The sequence below is a fragment of the Mobula hypostoma genome, chromosome 13, assembly GCF_963921235.1.
Source record: "Mobula hypostoma chromosome 13, sMobHyp1.1, whole genome shotgun sequence".
NCBI classification, from domain to species: domain Eukaryota; kingdom Metazoa; phylum Chordata; class Chondrichthyes; order Myliobatiformes; family Myliobatidae; genus Mobula; species Mobula hypostoma.
In genome coordinates, this window is record NC_086109.1 from 23,250,183 (window position 1) to 23,271,706 (window position 21,524).

At 40.9% G+C, this 21,524-nt stretch overlaps 1 protein-coding gene across 1 annotated transcript in view; it reads right to left on the reverse strand.

Moving 5' to 3' along the window:
- The window catches only part of srgap2 (SLIT-ROBO Rho GTPase activating protein 2), a 198,567-nt gene extending 177,273 nt beyond the window's left edge, over positions 1 to 21,294 (reverse strand). The window contains exon 1 of the mRNA XM_063065453.1: positions 19,933 to 21,294. Coding sequence (XP_062921523.1) covers positions 19,933 to 19,999 — 67 coding nt within the window. The 5' untranslated portion in view covers positions 20,000 to 21,294. The remainder of the gene's footprint in view (positions 1 to 19,932) is intronic.
- Between the last annotated feature and the right edge of the window lie 230 nt (positions 21,295 to 21,524).

The following is a 21,524-nucleotide window of genomic DNA, read 5'->3' on the forward strand; positions in this document are numbered from 1 at the left end:
TGCAAATAACACTCCACTCTTTAAGAATGGAGGGAGGCAGCAGAAAGGAAATTATAGACCAGTTAGCCTTACCTCAGTGGGTGGGAAGATGTTGGAGTCAATTGTTAAGGATGAGGTTATGGAGTACTTGGTGACACAGGACAAGACAGGACAAAGTCAACATAGTTTGCTAAAGAGAAAATCTTGCCTGATAAACCTGTTGGAACTCTTTGAGGAGATTACAAGTAGGATAGATAAAGGAGATGCAGTGGATGTTGCATATTTGGATTTTCAGAAGGCCTTTGACAAAGTGCCATACACAAGGCTGCTTACCAAGTTAAGAACCTATGGTATTACAGTAAAGTTACTAGCATGGTTAGAGCATTGGCTGATTGGTAGGAGGCACTGAGTGGACATAAAAGGATCCTTTTCTGGTTGGCTGGCAGTGACTAGTGGTGTTCCACAGGGGTCAGTGTTGGGACCACTTCTTTTTATGCTGTATATCAGTGATTGTGCTTTGCCGCCATGTTTGCAGATGATATGAAGTTTGGTGGAGGGGCAGGTTGTGTTGAGGAAACAAGATAGCTGCCAATGGACTTAGCCAGATTTGCAGAATGGGCAAGAAAAGTGGTAAATTAAATACATGTTGGAAATTGCATGGTCATGCACTTTGGTAAAAGAAATAAATGTGCAGGCTATTTTCTAAGCGGGGAGAAAATCTAAAGATCTGAGATGGAGAGCCAGTGGTAAGGAAGACAAATGCATTGTTAGCATTCATTTCAAGAGTCCAGAATACAACGGCAGGGATGTGATGCTGAGGCTTTCTAAGGTACTGATGAGGACTCACCTTAAGTATTGTTAACCGTTTTGGGCTCTTTATCCGAGAAAAGGTATGCTAGCATTGGAGAGGGTTCAGAGGAGCTTCACAAGGATGATTCTAGGAATGAAAGGGTTATCATATCAGGACCGTTTGATGGCTCTGGGTCTGTACTCACTGGAATTTAGAAGGATGGGGGGGGGATCTCATCGAAAGCTTTCTAATGTTGAAAGACCTAGACAGAGTAGACGTGGAAAGGATATTTCCCACAATGGGGGAGTCCAGGACAAGAGGGCACAGCCTCAGGATAGAGGGGAGTCCACTTAAAACAGAGATGCGGAGAAATTTCTTTAACCAGAAGGTACTGAATTTGTAGAATTTATTACCACAGGCAGCTGTGGAGGCCATGACACTGGATGTATTTAAGGCAGAAATTGATAGGTTCTTGATTGGCCACGGGATCAAAGGTTACAGGGAGAAGGCCGGGGACTGGGGTTGAGGAGGGGAAAAAAGGATCAGCCATGATTGAATGGTGGAGCAGACTCGACAGGCCAAATGGCCGAATTCTGTTCCTATGTCTTATGGATTTATAGCCTTGACATTTCCTCTTTGTTCCTTGATCTATCCCAAGCTCACTCTAGTCATCCTCCTGAAGATATGAGAGTGAAGGGCATCGCAACTGAACAGGCATTCGGATGAATACACCTCTCTCCGAGCAGACTTTACTGTTCCACTCTTAACAACAGAAACAAGTCAAGGTGATGCAGCGAATGGTAGATAGGAGAAGGGAAACGAGTGAAATTTAAAGGCAAAAAAAATCATAGCACAGCATTGCTTTAGGTAGAGGACAGGTAAGAGGCTGGTCTGATCTGGAGCAGGAGGGCTTCGGCAGGTGGAGACTGATTCTAGTTTGGGTGTTAGACTAACAGATCCATTCACAGTCAGTGCTGGATTGGCAAATCAGACAGGAGTCACAAACTGCAAGATGGAAAACGACTATTGTTTAAAGAGAAACTAAATATGCAGATTTTTTTTTTTACCTACTGTTAAATTCTACTTCTGCATACAAGAGGTGGGTAGTGTCCAAGCACACACAGGACAACACGGGACACAAGTGCACATGTCAGGGCTCCTCCATGCTTTATTAAACACACGGAGCACCTGGGAGCAAAATAGCAAACGGTGCAATACACTGCAAGTTCTGAATTTTCTTTCACAAATTATTTTTCATTAAAATTGAATCACATGGCATCACACAATCCAGTTTATAAATTTCTACCTGTCTTTTGTACCTCAGAGAATATCAACAACAAAAGGTGTTGTGAAGAATCCCAACTATACTCAAACCTTGAATCTTTTTCGTCTCCGCCACACCTGCTCTCAGGATGAGGCTTTTTATTCCAGGACGAGGGAGATGCCCTCCTCTTTTAAAGAAAGGGGCTTCCCTTCCTCCATCATCAACTCTGCTCTCAAACGCATCTCCCCCATTTCACGCACATCTGTTCTCACTCCATCCTCCCGCCACCCCATTAGGAATAGGGTTCCCCTTGTTCTCACTTACCATCCCACCAGCCTCTGGGTCCAACATATTATTCTCCGTAACTTCCGCCACCTCCAACGGGATCCCACCACTAAGCACCTCTTTCCCTCCCCCCCCCCCGCTTTCTGCAGGGATCGCTCCCTACGCGACTCCCTTGTCCATTCGTTCCCCCCATCCCTCCCCACCAATCTCCCTCCTGGCAGTTATCCTTGTAAGCTGAACAAGTGCTACACATGCCCTTACACTTCCTCCCTTACCACCATTCAGGGCCCCAGACAGTCCTTCCAGGTGAGGCGACACTTCACCTGTGAGTCGGCTGGGGTGATATACTGCATCCAGTGCTCCTGATGTGGCCTTTTATATATTGGCGAGACCCGACGCAGACTGTGAAATCGTTTCGCTGAACACCTACACTCTGTCCGCCAGAGAAAGCAGGATCTCCCAGTGGCCACACATTTTAATTCCACATCCCATTCCCATTCTGACATGTCTATCCACGGCCTCCTCTACTGTAAAGATGAAGCCACACTCAGGTTGGAGGAACAACACCTTATATTCCATCTGGGTAGCCTCCAGCCTGATGGCATGAACATTGACTTCTCGAACTTCCACTAATGCCCCACCTCCCCTTCGTACCCCATCTGTTATTTATTTATATACACACATTCTTTATCTCTCTCTCCTTTTTCGCCCTCTGTCCCTCTCACTATACCCCTTGCCCATCCTCTGGGTTTTCCCCCCCTCCCCCTTTTCTTTCTCCCTGGGCCTCCTGTCCCATGATCCTCTCATATCCCTTTTGCCAATCACCTGTCCAGCTCTTGGCTCCATCCCTCCCCCTCCTGTCTTCTCCTATCATTTTGGATCTCCCCCTCCCCCTCCCACTTTCAAGTCTCTTACTAGCTCTTCTTTCAGTTAGTCCTGACGAAGGGTCTCGGCCCAAAACGTCGACTGTACCTCTTCCTAGAGATGCTGCCTGACCTGCTGCGTTCACCAGCAACTTTGATGTGTGTTGCTTGATCTTTTTTCACTGTCTAGTTTAGGAAGTTACTTGGCAACGTGAGATTCCATTAGATCTCATTGCAACTAATGGAATAAGATTATATATTTAATTTTGGTTTTGCACCTCGTCACAGGTGCAGAAAGTAGGCTTTACATTACCATACTTCATCTGGTGTTTCGATATAGAATGTAGGCCCATGAACAATGTAAATTCATAGCAAACTGGTACTAATGAAATTAGTATTCACTGGGTTAGCAGTAATTTATTTATCATTTATTTATTGAGACACAGTGCGGAGTAGGCCCTTCTGACCCTTCGAGCCACGCTGACCAGCAATCCCCTGATTTAACCCTAGCCTAATCATGGGACAGTTTACGATGACCAATTAACCTATCAACCGGTACGTCTTTAGACGGTGGGAGGAAACCGGAGCACCTGGAGGTCACGGGAAGAACGTACAAACTCCTTACAGGCAGTGGCAGGAATTGAACCCAGGTCGCCTCTACTGTACAAGTGTTGTGTTAACCATTACACAACCAAGGCCACTATAATTAAATTTTTTTGGAATAGAAATGAACTATATCCAGTTTTCCCTCCTTTTATTTTCAGTCCAGAAATTAAAATGAGTTCGCAGAGGCTGAATCACGAGCACCAAGACTTTCATCTTGAGCATATTTTTTGGGATCCTGCTGTGTAAACTGACTCCTAAAAACAGATTTCAAATTTCTTTAGCCTTTGTGAAACACTTTAGAACAAAGTCCTTTCAAATATAGCATAGATCTCCACCCATAGTAAATTCTTGGATAGGCACTCAATTCAATCTCTGAGAACCTTATGACTATTCTCTGTTAATAGAATTCTTAAAAAACGTAATGTGCTTTCAGCCCAGATATTGTAACTGGTGCAGTTCCAACTATTGAGACATCCAACTACCAGATATTGGCTCTCACAGCAGCCTTTTGAATGCAGTAGCAGACTGTGTCAGGTTGTAGGTCAAGGATGTTGTGGAGATGACGTGAAAAATCAGCTCATTTATTCAGATATGTCCACAAACAATCACAATGTCCCAAAGGCCGGATATGATATTTATTGCAGCATGTATCCAGTCACAACACAAAGTCTGCATTCTCTGGGACCCAGTTAAAAAAGCGCAGCTTATCACTAATGTGCGTTTATTTGGAACATATATCAATGTAAATGGATAAAACAGAGCAAACAGTGGAGATTACAGGAAGTCATCAACCATAAAAATTAGGACCAGTGCTGCTCCAATCCTCTCATTTGGTTTCAAACTGGGCAGTGCAATTCAAGTTTTGTTGAGTTAGTGAAAGGAAAACAAGATATACTCGTATGGTCTTTGTTGTCTATACCAACATTCACAATGGTTCCTGGAAATTGGGGAAGCATGGGCTGTTGGTGTGGAAAAATTGTTTTCAGCTGTGATGTCAAGTTTTCTGGTTATCAGACAAGGTAGAAACCCAAGTGTCAAGAAAAAGCCACTGGGGGAATTATCAGAAGTTGGCCGTTATCCATCAGCTGGAGAATTGGGGTGGGATCAGGGCTTGGAGAGCTGATTGGAACCAGAACGTGGGAGAGCTGGTGGAAAAGGCAGGGGATTGGGACTACAGGTGGAAAAGGCAATAGTGCAAAAGTAAAGAGATGAAGGAAGAAAGGGGACTGTGGTTTGAAAGATAGGGGTAAAAGGGAAGGATAAGAAAATGAGAAATGGGAGATCTACAAGGGGAATGTGGAACAAAAGCTGAAATGAGTGTGAGGACAAATAGGGGAAAGGATGCTAAGGAAGAGGGTGTGGGTAACAGCAGATAAATTCACCAGGTCTCTACTTATGATGGTCTTCCTTGCAATTGTATCTTGCAGGCATATGTAACAACCCTGCAAGGACAGATATCATACATTGGCACCTTCCACTCCTCAGTGAATGAGCAGCAATTCATCCTCAGCCCAAATGGACTGGCTAAGAAGCAGATCCAAGAGTCTGCATCAGCCATGTTGCTTTAAAACATTTTGGAATTTGGGGTACAAAACACAGGCCATCGTGAATTGGAGTAAAGCAGAGCAAACCCGCTTGTTTCATCACCTAACTGGTGAAAATCTGCTAACTGGGCTAATAGTACAGCTGGTGCAGTGATCATTTATGCTGTGCCCCTAATTAACCTCATTAATGCAGCTCAAGGGTTCTAAAAGGGAAAGTAATTAAGTATAATAATTAGGCATCTATGAATAGTGAACTTACTGGACCTTATGAAAGAGTGAACAGAATCTTGACTGTATCGACACAAACTAAACAAAATTACAGTATTCTTAATTCCAGCATTTTATAACCTTTCATGTGCTGGGCTTTTCATATTTTGCGTTATCAGATTATAAAATGATATTTTAATTGTACAAAATGCAAGGGGTAATTGTATTTCAACATTGGTCAAAAGTAGGATGTGGAATAATCAAAAAGATCCTGCCCTCTTCTCTGTGCATTCGCGAGTCTGTGGCTGGTAGAAGCAACCAATATACTTAGTGTTCATGTCCCCGCTTACATAATCCACAACACTGCCAAAATTTACCCTGTAGCACTGTAAGTTTAAAGTACCTACTTGGGTTGGATGTTGGACTGGAATGATTAAGGGAAAGCATGTCCATCCTTTATCACTGATGTTTACAATGAGAATAATGGGCTATGCATTCACAGATTCACTTACCTTAAATTCTAATGACAAGGAAGCAGCACCGGACTCACTTGCTTTAAAACAGCACTGAATGATTTAATAACATAAGTGTATACATCAGTCCATTTAATGGAATCTGAACTATGGAATTGGACTTCAGGTACACTAGAGAACAATTATAAATTCCAAAAACAAAATAACTTCAAAGTATAACTGTTAATTCTTTGGCCTAAGGCAAAATTTCAAGTCTTATTTGCTCAGATGTGAGGTGTGCATAGCTTGTAGGCTGTGTGTTAGATGAGTGTTCTGATTGCAGGTCTGACCCTTGGAGAATTACAAATACGTCCCAATATGTAAATGTAAAGTGCTTGAGAGACACTTTGATTTTTCCCAAGCATGCCTGGATGCCAAATATGCATTTACATAGCTTCCCCCTATTCCTTCCAAACCATGTCATGCACAATGCCATGTGGGAGGGAGGATAGGGCAGTGATTATAAAATAAGGATGAGATTGACCAGGACATTCTACCTATGAAGTTGATTTAGTAAAGGGAGCGAGCATTCTAACTTGCTGCATCACTGTCTGGTGTGGCTGGGAGTGGCGAGAGGGGAGACTACACAGGATTGAAAAAAGCTGCAAAATAAAATTAGTCAGCTCCATCATGGGCACTAGCCACTGTAGTATCCAGGATATCTTCAAGGAGCGATGTCTCAAAAAGGCAGCATCCATCAGTAAGGACTCCCATCACCCAAGACATGTCCTACTTTCATTGCTGCCATCAGGAAGGAGGTACAGAAGCCCGAATACACACACTCAACGAACAGGAACAGCTTCTTCCCCTCTGCCATTAAACCTGATTCTGATAATCTTAAACTAATGTCTTAACATAAATTTTTTTAAACAGTCATTTAAATCAAATTCATCAGCTCATTAATCTCTAACTGGAGTGAAGCAAAACCCATTTGCAGGTAGATAATTGCACATCTGATTGTTTTTGATGTACTGCACATCTCTAATGTCAACCTCTGCCCCACCCACCCACCTTCTCACTATGATTCTTAAATTCTACCAATTGAACTATTTGTGTAAACAGCAAATAAAATGTAGCCTGTGTAGTTCATAAAAGCAACATACAAGCCCCACTTTCTGTCATCAGGGAGCAAATGGAAATGATAATGTAATGCAAATATTGAGCTTTAAAACAGAGAACCACTAAGGCAGGGGATACCAACCTGGCATCCACAGACCCTCTTGCTTAATGGCATTGGTTCATAGCATAAAAACAGATGGGAACCTCTGTACTAAAGTACTAACCACTGCCAGGAAAAGAAAATTGAAGCAATGGCAGTTTGGAACTAACAAGAACTGAGGGTTTTGGTGTGGGGAGATATTTCTGAATGTGCCCATATGATATGAAACTGGAAAATGACAAGACTAACCATGAAGGTTTTTGAACTATAAAGGGTATCACAGCTCAATCCAAATCCACTTCTCCTCTGCATTCTAGCTTTTCCAGCTGAGATATCTAAGTTACGACTTCAGGACAAGTACAGGCACTTTCTTAAAAACTCTTCATCTGGCTGCAAATGAACTACTTCTCACCACCAAAATAAGCCCCAGAACATCTTACATTTTGCTTAAGTTGTCATGAGGTTGAACACACTGCCCGACAGTGTGGTCTTCACCATTTACTCTGCTGTTCATTATGTTCAACTGGCAAAAGAAAATGGCGGAATTGTCATCTTCATTCATAGAAACATAGAAAATAGGTGCAGGAGTAGGCCATTCGGCCCTTCGAGCCTGCACCGCCATTTATTATGATCATGGCTGATCATCCAACTCAGAATCCTGCCCCAGCCTTCCCTCCATAACCCCTGATCCCCGTAGCCACAAGGGCCATATCTAACTCCCTCTTAAATATAGCCAATGAACTGGCCTTGACTGTTTCCTGTGGCAGAGAATTCCACAGATTCACCACTCCCTGTGTGAAGAAGTTTTTCCTAATCTCGGTCCTAAAAGGCTTCCCCTTTATCCTCAAACTGTGGCCCCTTGTTCTGGACTTCCCCAACATCGGGAACAATCTTCCCGCATCTAGCCTGTCCAATCCCTTTAGGATCTTATACGTTTCAATCAGATCCCCCCTCAATCTTCTAAATTCCAATGAGTACAAGCCCAGTTCATCCAGTCTTTCTTCATATGAAAGTCCTGCCATCCCAGGAATCAATCTAGTGAACCTTCTTTGTACTCCCTCTATGGCAAGGATGTCTTTCCTCAGATTAGGGGACCAAAACTGCACACAATACTCCAGGTGTGGTCTCACCAAGGCCTTGTACAACTGCAGTAGTACCTCCCTGCTCCTGTACTCGAATCCTCTCGCTATAAATGCCAGCATACCATTTGCCTTTTTCACCGCCTGCTGTACCTGCATGCCCACTTTCAATGACTGGTGTATAATGACACCCAGGTCTCGTTGCACCTCCCCTTTTCCTAATCGGCCACCATTCAGATAATAATCTGTTTTCCTACTTTTGCCACCAAAGTGGATAACTTCACATTTATCCACATTAAATTGCATCTGCCATGAATTTGCCCACTCACCCAGCCTATCCAAGTCACTCTGCATCCTCTTAGCATCCTCCTCACAGCTAACACTGCCACCCAGCTTCGTGTCATCCGCAAACTTGGAGATGCTGCATTTAATTCCCTCATCCAAGTCATTAATATATATTGTAAACAACTGGGGTCCCAGCACTGAGCCTTGCGGTACCCCACTAGTCACCGCCTGCCATTCTGAAAAGGTCCCGTTTATTCCCACTCTTTGCTTCCTGTCTGCTAACCAATTCTCCATCCACATCAATACCTTACCCGCAATACCGTGTGCTTTAAGTTTGCACACTAATCTCCTGTGTGGGACCTTGTCAGATGCCTTTTGAAAATCCAAATATACCACATCCACTGGTTCTCCTCTATCCACTCTACTAGTTACATCCTCAAAAAATTCTGTGAGATTCGTCAGACATGATTTTCCTTTCACAAATCCATGCTGACTTTGTCCGATGATTTCACCGCTTTCCAAATGTGCTGTTATAACATCTTTGATAACTGACTCCAGCAGTTTCCCCACCACCGACGTTAGGCTAACCGGTCTATAATTCCCCGGTTTCTCTCTCCCTCCTTTTTTAAAAAGTGGGGTTACATTAGCCACCCCCCAATCCTCAGGAACTAGTGCAGAATCTAACGAGTTTTGAAAAATTATCACTAATGCATCCACTATTTCTTGGGCTACTTCCTTAAGCACTCTAGGATGCAGACCATCTGGCCCTGGGGATTTATCTGCCTTCAATCCCTTCAATTTACCTAACACCACTTCCCTACTAACATGTATTTCGCTCAGTTCCTCCATCTCACTGGACCCTCTGTCCTCTACTATTTCTGGAAGATTATTTATGTCCTCCTTAGTGAAGACAGAACCAAAGTAATTATTCAATTGGTCTGCCATGTCCTTGCTCCCCATAATCAATTCACCTGTTTCTGTCTGTAGGGGACCTACAGTTGTCTTTACCAGTCTTTTCCTTTTTACATATCTATAAAAGCTTTTACAGTCAGTTTTTATGTTCCCTGCCAGTTTTCTCTCATAACCTTTTTTCCCCTTCCTAATTAAGCCCTTTGTCCTCCTCTGCTGAACTCTGAATTTCTCCCAGTCCTCAGGTGAGCCACTTTCTCTGGCTAATTTGTATGCTTCTTCTTTGGAATTGATACTATCCCTAATTTCTCTTGTCAGCCACGGGTGCACTACCTTCCTTGATTTATTCTTTTGCCAAACTGTGATGAACAATTGTTGTAGTTCATCCATGCAACCTTTAAATGCTTGCCGTTGCATATCCACCGTCAATCCTTTAAGTGTCATTTGCCAGTCTATCTTAGCTAATTCTCGTCTCATACCTTCAAAGTTACCCCTCTTTAAGCATAAAATCGTGTTGTGACCTGCAGGTTCTTTTGGACTTACAAATACTTCATTTTTTTTGCTTGAATGCAAGAAATTTTATTAGGAGCTGGTTAAGAACTATTGGACCCTGATCTCTTTAATCTCAGCCCTCAAGTATGAGGCAGCAGTTCTCCAAAAACCATTGCCTATAGAATAAGACCAGGCTGAAAGAACTAAATCTTAATCTGCACCAGGTAAACAGTTCCTAGCAGGGCAACAGTTGAGATGAAACAACAGGATAAAAATTACTTTGGGATGGGAAGGAGAGGGAATTGCAGAAATCTGTCAGTGTTCCAACTTTGGATTATGAGATACCTCCCACATGTGGAGACTTTGGATGAGAACAGATTTGATTTTTGGCATTGCCATATGGACACGGCCCTAAAGACAGCAGTGTAGTATTGCAGTGACAATCATGAGTCACCCATTTCAGTAACTCTCAACAACTGGCTGCTTTCAGAGTTGTGCTTATATATTACCAACTTGCACAAATTCCATAACTCGCAATAGTGAGTTCTTCACTAAAACGTCTGAGATGTTGGGTCCTTATGTTAAATATTAAATGTACTGTAGTGCCTGTCACATGGAATAGTTTTACCCTCAAATTTAAAAAAATGTTGATAAAGCTGTTAAGTTCAATTGTTGCTTATAAAATTTATGCCAAACCAATAAATCCGTATCTTCCACACAAGGTCATAAAAATCAAAGTAATACCAGTTTCAAAAATAGCTTTACGTTTCAAGGTGAGCCGCCAGCATCTCAACCAAACTTGCTGCCTGTACCTCTGAGCGCATCCCATCTGTGAGAGTGATGGGCCTAAGCTTGGTATGACTTAACTACCTGAAGAGATGGAATATTCTAAATGATTAAAAAAAGATAGGGCTAAGGAATTGGACAAACAACACAGTAACAGAGGCTTGTGACCATTATAGCAATCAGAAACAGTCGCATAAATTGGGACATTTGGAGAAGACACACGGATTTCTAATTCCCATTTCAATTACAAGTGACAGCAACTGATCTGGAGCGCAACAGAACAGGAACCAGAAATAAATCATTAGACTCAATTAGCTTCTAATCCTCTATGATTTGACTGAAATCTCAGATGATTTAAAATACAGGACAGGTTTAGCAAGTGTGTTTTCAGACCATGGACCATTGTATCACAAGTACAGTACTACATTTAACAAAACATATTTAACAAAAGAAAAATCAAATGGGGAAGTTAGAGAAAGCAAAACTTGCAAGAACAAAGACTTAGAAATATATAATGCCTTTCACAAGCTCAGGACAGCAATCGCGCTTTGTTCCTCTGATGTAGTATGTTTGAATTGTAACTAATGTTATAATGTAGAAAGCACAACAATCAATTTGTCCTGTGGCATGATCCAATAAGAACAATGGAATAGAGATTCTTTAAATTGATTTTAGATGGTGCTGAGAAATGGCTAATGTCTCAAAGGACATCAGGGATTCTCCACGACTTCTTTCAATGCGATCTTTTCCACTCACCTACAGGAACAAATAGTGTCTTGATTTCTTCTTGCAAATCCCAAAGATAACAATCCTTAGAGTGCATCATTCCCTTGGTACTGTGGGAGGTCTAATATCAGCAATATTTCTTATTCAATTACTTGGCTAAACATCAGGCAGGTTAAGGACCCAAGCTATAATTGATAATGGCATTCCCACCACAGTTAGATACTATATGCATCTGAGAATTACTGCTATGACATAGCAAATGTGTGTCTTGGTCCATTGTATAACAGGATACTTTGATCATCTTTCGAAAAGACCTATTCTTTGTACAAATCCTATGTTTAGAAAGGATTGACTACAGTGCAATCAATTAGAAAAAAGCAGCATCCTTATACATAGATGTTTTATTCATGAGCCAGTTTCTGCTGTGTTGCGTTTATTTGATTTTGAAAGGCCAATTCTATTAATTTAGTTTTGATATAAGGTAGATCCTTTCCAGAATGGCAATCAGCATCAGGAAACAGAATGCAAAGCTAAATGGAGGGATAATCTCAAATGGGAAACAGTGGAAACTATGATAGGTCTCTGCCTCCCAAAGTGAGGGAAGGAAGAACAAATCTATTGTTCCTGTCACTGAGCTCTAGTCCATGATTCATACCGGAAAGTGCATGCAGATGTCCTAGAGAACTAGACTATACAGAATGAGGCATCCCATTGACCATAGTTTAGTTCAAATTTGAAGACTAATCACTTGGGTGACTTAACAGACTGACTGACAGTTTATGAAACCGTATGAATCAGAAGACAAAGGGGCAGGAAACAATGTCAGCATGCACCAATTCAAGAGGGATGATGGGAAGAAGGATTAAAATTGGAATTGATTTATTATTGTCACACAGAGGCATATACCGAGGTATATATTGTTCACACAGATCAAATTATTTTACAGTGCATTGAGGTGGGAAAAAGTTAAAACAATATCAATGCAAAATAAAGTGCAGAACACGAACACGAGAAAATCTAACACACACAAAATGCTGGAGAAACTCAGCAGGCCAGGCAGCATCTGTGAAAAAGAGTAAACAGTCGACGGTTCGGGCTGAGACCCTTCATCAGGACGGAGGTGATGGGCATGCAAGGAGGTAAGGTGAGAGGGGAAAACAGGAATGATGAATTAGAGGGGCATTACCAGAAGTTCAAGAAATCAATGTTCATGCCATCAGGCCAGACGGATTACAAGGTGTTGCTCCTCCAACCCAAGTGTGGCCTCATCGCGGCAGAAGAGAAGGCCGTGGACTGTGTCGCAGAATCAAGTGAAACAGCGACTGAGAAAAGTGCAATACTGTACCAGTAAACAATAAGGTGCAAGATCATTACGTGGCAGATCGTGAGGTCAAGTATCCTTGTTATTGTACTAGGGAGCTAATTAACAGTCTTATAACAGTGTGGTAGAAGCTGTCCTTAGCTGGTTAGTATGTGATTCAGGCTATTGTATCTTCTGCTCAATAGGAGAGAGGAGAAGAAAGAATGACCAGGGTGGATGAGGTATTTATGATTGAGATTGACTATAATCCAGACTAGATTTAGTCATAACTGGCTTTCATTTTTTTTTCTGAAGTGAGAAAATGGTACCTAAATTAAAGAAACACTCCTCCAAATTACACAGAACAGTAATGAGGTATCTTCTTTCCTTTTTAGTCATGTTTACGCTCACTGAGCCAATATATTTCTATATCAAGGATGGATTTGAAGCATTGAGTTTCAAGTAAACCTAGAATAGGAAGAATATAACCAGTGTTAGATTAAAACTTTAGCAGCACCCAATGATGAAGACTGTTATTTCCAAGTTTGGAAAAGAGCTCTCCTTCTCTATCTCTCTACTTCCCAGCAAACTAAACCTTACTGATTGAGCTTAAGGATGCAGTGCCAATTGGTACTAAATTAACACTTTTTCTTGCCAGACAGGAATTGGGTCAAGACAACAGGATGCAAAGAAGAGAGGAATAACACTCGTTTGAATCTAAAATGACTTCAAACTTTGGGTGAAAGTCTCACCCACAATTCTGAAGCATCCTTTAACAATCATTAAAATTGGCTAACGCAAGGTCAAAATATTACAAAATGAATTTAAAAGTCATATCTAGTAAGGAAGAATAGGCAGATAACAATCTATGCCTGTTAATTCAAAGTTAGGCTAAAAGTGAAAGCACTTGTATCATTCAATAATTGAATTGTTACCGAATAAAATGACTAGAGAAGCTTTCAGCAGTTACACCAAGTCCAAAATTAAATTTTAGCATATATTTAAGTATAGTATATTATTTGGAAATGCATGAGTTTACTGCAGACAGCAATTATCCCTGCAGTTTAACTTAAACACAAGGTTGTGAGTATAAATATTAAGCCAACATTTATCTGCTGCCTTTACCTTTGTGTACACACAAACCAACTTAACAATAAAAAAAAGCAAATAAAAGATTTGACAAGGCTTGAATTACTGGGGTCTCAACTGAAATTTTTTCTCCGATCCTGAACTAGCCTCAGGCTACTCAGAATACAACTCCTGGAAACTAGGCGTTTAGCAGTTCAGATGCAAGGACATACTTCCAAGTCAAACTTGCAAGCTGGGAAGGTGGGTGCTCTAGAAGAAAATGATTGCATAAAATGGTTTAATGAATATCAGTTAGAAAAACAAAATTAAATTCTCAGTAAAATCCGTTGTCTGCTTTATTATGGGTCTCCCTCCTTGATTGTGGACACAGAACCAAAGAAATACGCCTTTAGTCCACTGTACGCCTGCTGATCAAAGTGGGTACATTTAGGCTCCTTTCACTTTGCACCCCTTGATGTGAAACCTTTTAGATTACAAATCCCCAAAGGTACCTCTTTGGGTGCCACAGTAACATAGCCATTAGCACAACGCTATTACAGCTCGGGACGTCAGAGTTCAGAGTTCAACACCAGCGTTCCCTATATGTCCTCCCCATGGAATTGCGTGGGTTTTCTCGGGTGCTCCGGTTTCCTCACATAGTCCAAAGACATACCAGGTAGGTTAATTAGTCATTGTAAATTGTCCCGTGATTAGCTTAGGGTGAAATTGGGGATTTTTTTTCCCCCATAAAAAATCTTTATTACAAGTTCAGTGTTATATATACAAAACAGTGACTAACACAATTATTTCACTACAAATAGACAGTATACATTAAACCAAAATGTTTCCATCTCTATCAATGATGACAACTATTCCCCCCCCCAACCCCCGTAGAGCCCAACGGTCCCGGAACACCTCTAAGGTCGCTGTGGACTCCGTGTGTTCCTTCTCAATATCTACCTGGGCACGAATATACCCCCCTAAACATTGCCAGGCAGTCTACCCGGGCAAATCCTCTCGCCACCCATTTCCAAGACCCACGGATGGCTGTTTTCGCCAGCCCCAGGAGCAAGTTGACAAGAACATCCTCATCCTTCCACACCCCCCCCCCTTACTGGATGACCGTAGATAAATAGGGTGGGGCTAAAATGCAGCCAGAAGCCGAGAAGCAGCCCACACAGATACGCAAAAAGGGTCTGCAGCCTCACACACTCCATGTATATGTGGTACACAGTCTCCTCCAGCCCACAGAAGTGACATGCGGCTGGGAGATCTGTGTACAAACTAAAGAATTTATTACAAGGCACTGCTCTATGCAGCAGCCTCCACCCCAGATCCCCAAGGTGCATGGGAAGAACTCCCTCGTAAAGGGACTTCCATTGGAGACCTCCCTCATCCCCAGGTGGAAAATTGGGGACGTTGGGGTTGCTGGGCGGTGCAAAGAGGCAGAAGGACGTATTCTGCGCTTATCTCCAATTAAATAATATAATGAGTGTTTCTACCTCCACCATATTTTCACTGCTCTTTGGGAGCCTTTTTTCTTCATCCTGCCTCTAGTTCTTCTACCAGTTAGTTTAAATCTGTCTCCTAGTCCCAGATCCCCAAGAAAAATAGATACCTCCTTTTCACCCTTACTAAAGTTCTCATAATTCCGTACATCTCAATTAAATTTTTCCTTGGCTTCCTTCATTCTAAAAACAATCTCAGCCCAATCAATCTCATAATTATAAATCCCCATCCTCATAAATCTTCTCTGTACTTTCAACCATTATCACATCCTTCCTGCAATGTGGTGCAACAAGTATACACAGTCCATCAGCTGTAGCATAACTGATGTTTATACAACTTCAAGCACAGTCTCCCTCTAGTTATATCCTTTGCCTTGGCTTATAAAAGCTAGTAGCAGTTGAAACTCTCCAGTCCAGCACCCTAGGGATCTGACTGGTGCCAGACCACAGAAAATGCCGGGACATAGAAAATGTCCACCGATCACCTTCCTCTGAAGCAGAACTTTTCTTTAGAGTACAGTCTACTTTAGACTGAGTTACGCAGAAGTTCAAATAATCTGAAGTTTCACCAAATTGGGAATATCGTCATCTGAAATAGCAAACGTTGCACTTGTAGGTTAATGAGTTAATAGAGATTTTGGTTAATTTTAGATCCTAGTTTATCTTAGCTAGAATTAGTTAAATCTGTACAAATATATACTATAGATTCAAAACATGCTAGACCACTGTAATTGCTGGACCATAGAATACAAGACCACAGGTAGAAACACTCAGAGTTGCAACCTGCATCTCCCATGCATTCCTAACCATTTTATCTAACCATTTGGCTAATTTCCTGTGGATATGTACTTCAATCTCTCTGTTTCTCGACATTTCTTTGTATCTTACTATTTACCACACATTCTCATGCCTTGTTTGTTCTTTCTAGAGGTACAATCTTGTACTTCCCTGCTTTGTATTTGGTTTGCTAGTGATGTCATCCTGCATCCTCATTATTAACTATGTCATGATTTGGACATTTTGACAATTTTTCAAGCAGAATTTAAGTTGGTCATTAATATATATAATCATTAATATATAATCACAAAAAGCAAGCAAACTAGCACAATTCAATGCAAAATCTCACTACATACAGCTTTCTGTCACTGAAAAGCATCAGGTTCCTATTATCCTTCATTTTCAACATTTAATCAAACACCATTTTCTCTTGTGTACAATGAACTTCTACTTTCTTAATCAATCTGCTATATTAACCATTAACACTTGCTAAAATTCATGTAAACCACATCTAACACCCACCCCTCCCCTGACAAAAATAATCATTAGTAAAAACCATTATTTCTTTAACAAATCCATACTGATTGGCTCAACTTTCCGTGTCCCTCCAAATGCTAAATTATGCCTTTGCTCAGAATCTTTCCCATTAATATGTCCTCCACTGACATTAGACCATTTACAATTAGTCTGTAGTTTTTGTGTACTCCTTTTTGCTAAAAAGCACAAGTTCTGTAATGGCCATCTTTTAATTTCCCAACAGCATAAGGGGAGCCAAAGAGGATTGTAAAACAATAATCATTCCCCTTGCTATTTCATCTACTGCTTTCATTAAAATGTTGGGAATACAAATTTTTAAAAAAATCTAACATGCTCTTTGACATCCATGGAGATATATATTTGAGAATGTCTCTCTTTTCTTAAATTGAATATAGTTGGTGAAAACCCTCGACGTCTTATCATTGAACAGCTTCTACCACTGTGATACTGATTTCATCTTAAAGCAGCCATTTCCAAGTCCTTAACAGACTTTAACACCAGTTTAAAATTGTTAGTCCTGATCTAAATTCATCTTTTCTATATTTATAATAAATCTAATAGTTATGAACATTGTCTTCAAATTGCTCCCTTACGGTTCTTTCAGTTTTCATTTTCAAGTGTCATAAATTATCCATACCAGTCCAGAATACTTAATCATAACAATAATCCTCAATGTCTTACAAAAAGCAGCAAACACTATTAAAACATATATAATGTAATGCACGGTCTTTTGCATTACATTATAATGAAGCTACCACATGTTTAGATGGATATCTCTACTGTTCCCTGCCCAGCAAAATTGCTGACATCTGAAAAAATTGTAATTCAATGCAAATTTTAAAAAAAATAGCTTTATTGTTCAACTTTTTGCAAAACGTGGCTCTGTCAAGGTCAGTAATTAAACCCTTTGGCACTGTGGCTATTTGCCCTATTGTGCTTATGTCAGCTTTTTATAAAAAAGCCATGCAGTTTGCTTCACTTGCTTCTCTTTGTGTCTAGACATCCTGTAATTTTCTCTCCATTTATTTATCCAATCACCATTAGCACAAATAATGTGCTGGGGTAAGAAGGTGAAGTGATGAATGAATGTGGATTTGGAAGATCTCTTTCATTTCATTTCTTTGGCCTCAGAAATCCTGTGCAGTTCCCACCCAAGTTAAATCAGCAATCTACAGTTCTCAGCTTAATCCCTCTTTTGCTAAAACAGTTAAACCTTGAGTTTGACTCCCAACTACTTAAACAGGGCACTGTAAGTAGCAGGAAGATACTCAGAGCTCATGATGTTTTTGGCTTATTAAAAACTAAGCTATATCCCTCCACCCATCTGTTCACTAATGCTCTTCAGGGAAACAAATTTGTCTTTCTACTCACTCTGGTCTAAAATTGCAAGCCTACCAATGAGATTATCTCGCTTCAAGGCCAATAAAGAATGGACAACTAATTTTTTTTAAAGTACAGACACTCAGGGATCTCTAGAACTTGGCTCTTTCCTGGGAATTTGGGTGCAGATCCCAAGATGACAATACTGCCCAATCCATAATAGAGAAAATTAAAATGATTACAAGTTACAATTATTGTGGATTTAATTGAAAGACTTGTAGCAGTGTTCAATGTATGGTACAACCATCGCTGAAAACAGATTAGGATATAGAGAATAAAATTCATCTGAATTTATGATAGTGTGTCATTACTGGATTGAGGGATTGTGTCTTCACGCCCAATGTCTTGGGGGTAACCCAAATAATTTTGTTAAGGAGCAAAGTCCAAAGGGAAGGGGGTAGGTAGGGAGGGAATGAGGTGGAGGATGACAGGTAAAATTGGTTCAACACTGTCATCCTTTGAATGCACTTTTGATGGCCTTTATGTCTTGATCTTAAGTATGTACAGCATTTTGGTGCATCTTTTTCTGGAGTATGTAATGCATCAGGGATTTTTTTGGAAAGCCATCTGTAAACCGGAGGCGGAGATTGGGATTATTCAGGATTTTAAATCTGTACAATGTTCTGTTCTGACAAGAATTTCATATGTAATCCTTTGTCTCAGAGAATGGAGAACCGTGCATTCACATATCTGGTCCTGTTCTGTGCCCTCCTCCTTACGTTGCTTTGAGACATACATTGCCTGTGCCTCCCCCCGCCCCCACACTAGCCTTCTCAAGCAAGTTGGAGGGGAAAATGGTGCATGAATAAGTACTTTAAAAAAATCAGCAGCACATTTTACCCATCACGTTTTCCTATTATCTCCAAATGCAGTAGAGTTTTAAACTGACTACTTTGAGCTATAGTTTGGTTTGTGCCTCTGCCCAAGGGCAATTTTATCCCAGATTCTTGTTGTCCAAAAATTAATCAACTATGGTTCCCACCACCCTTGCCTCATCAGCATCACCTTCCCAATGCTTCACCATATATGCATTTTTTTTTAAAGCAGAAGATCAGACACTGAGTTTTGAAAGGCTGCATCATTAGCATGGCAAGGTATGACCATGCCTTGTCCAGGATCTGTTGGCACATTCCAGCAGGAGTCACTGGTGAGCCATCAAGGAGGAAATGTAGCTGGTAAGTGGGTGGGCAATGCTCTGGGACTTGCTGCAATATCACACCTGTTGCCTTGAATGAACACAACACTGATTGAGGACCATAGCAAACACTTTATGCAAGCTTCTGTACTATCTATTCCTTGAGGATACCAGACATTTTTGCGATTAAAAATCTGAATTCAGAGATGTCCCGTGGACCGTTGCAAGTTGGTCTTCTTGTTTGCCGAGAAAACGCCTTCTCCTTGGTCGTAGCCCATCATTGAAGTAACTTGACCCTTCACCCCTTTGCTGCAGGACCCAACTATCTGTCTCCCCCTCCCCCACATACCCCTACAAATAGGATTTCCACCACATCAAAAATCTAGACACAGTTGTCCTTGTAATGCAAAAATAATCTCAAATTGATTGCAAGATTTAAAAAACTGTTACTAATAATTACAGAATTGTCTATATGCCTGAGAAATCAGACACAGAAACTGCAAACGTACCATGAAAGCTGTCGATAAGCGTATTCAGAATGCTGTCGAATACTAACAAATATAATTTCAATATTAATTTCCTTGATTATTTCACAATAATATACTAGCAACCGGGTGGGCAGCAGCAACCCATCGAATGCATGGTTAACCCTGTAACAACCTAGACTGCCAATATTTTTTTCATACAGCAGAACTCTGCTCTACACACAATGCTGGGAAAAAAAAATGGGCATCAACCTACCCTTGACTTGTGTTTCGTACTCGGTAATAATTTCCTTGTCCTTCTTGAATTTAGCAGGCGATGTCATGACTGTTCGTGTAGAAACGTTTTATTCTTCCGCTAAAAGAAATTGCAGCCGCAGTAAGCTAATCTTGTTGCTGGCGATTTTTCCCCCTCTTTTCAATCAGTCCAGAAGAATGAGAACGTTCGGATGGAAATGGAAACCACGCAATCAAGACGGAAACTGACCATGAAGAGAAAAGGCTATCATATATGTATAATAGACAGGGAGAGAGAAACACTGCAGCAAATCCCCTCAGAGAACGGTAGGTCCTTCAAACAAGGAGGAGGCGGAGGAGGAGGGGAATGAATGGGTTCGAAAATAATTAAAAAGCTTTCAGATGGTGGAAATAACAGGAAGAGATAGGGAGCAGTGTGTGAAAAATGTAAGGCTGTGCGTCTTTGTATCCAAGCTCAGCATGCTGCAATCCTAAACCAGGCGAATTCCACCACACTCGATGCGGATTCACAAAATTAGATTTTATATCGCTTTTGGAAAAAAAAACAAGGCGTTGTTGGTCAAGTCGTAATAACCAGAGCCTTTTTAAAAAAAAATAAATACTCTTTCAGGGAAGCGGAGATGTGTTTGAAATAATTTATCGTTTTTCTTCTTAAAGGTTGATATGATCCAGAATGTGATCAAACTACCGGGTTAGGACAAGGAACCCTGAAATGTCAGTTTTTCCAGTGATTTCCACCTCCGCTCCCCCACCCCGCCTTCAGTAACGGGGGGGTTGAACTCTATCCAAGATTAAACGAGATTAAGAGGGGTGGCAAGTCACCTAATGTATCTTCTTCCTCCTCTAAAAATGTTAAAATCTTTTCAAGTAGAATAGAATCCTAAGTATTATAGACCTTGTTAGGGGGGAAATATCTTCCACGATTGATGGAAAGGCAAAAATCCAAGTAATTAAACAAAGTTTACAAAAACACAAGTAATAATGAACAAAAAGTTTTCCGGAGTTTAAATCGCTGTTTCTGGATTCATTTCAAATTCACATCGTAGAAAAATCCATCCAACCCTTTCCGGTCCCTGCAAACTTCCACAAAACTGACATTTTTTTTGTCCAAGTCCAGAAACTTTTTTTTCAAATTTTCTTCTTATTTCCCTTCCTTTCCTCCCTTGTTTACTCGAATACACAATTTCCTTTGTGCAAATCCTCCCGCCTGTTCCGCCGACTTCAGATATACACTTTGCTTCTCATTCCACGTTCGTCCAGCTAACTCAGATTCCCGCAGAGGTTTAAAGTTGCTGGAATTTTTTCTCTGCAGTCTATTCAACGAGGAGCTCCAAACTCAGACAAGAGGAGCCTCCCTTCGCCCATCCATGATGAGAGCAGCTAGTTAACGGAGAGAAAAAAAGCTTGTTAGGAAACGAGGAGCGCTTCCTTCTGTCTCGGAGTGGGACTGTAGGAATGCATACGAAACCAAAAAGATGAAAAAAAATTCTAGCCTTCTCAAAAAGGAAATGCAGCGACACAAAGCATGAAATAACAATCAAAATAAAAATACCTTGAGATTGTGTTGTACTATTTTTAGCCGGACAATTACCA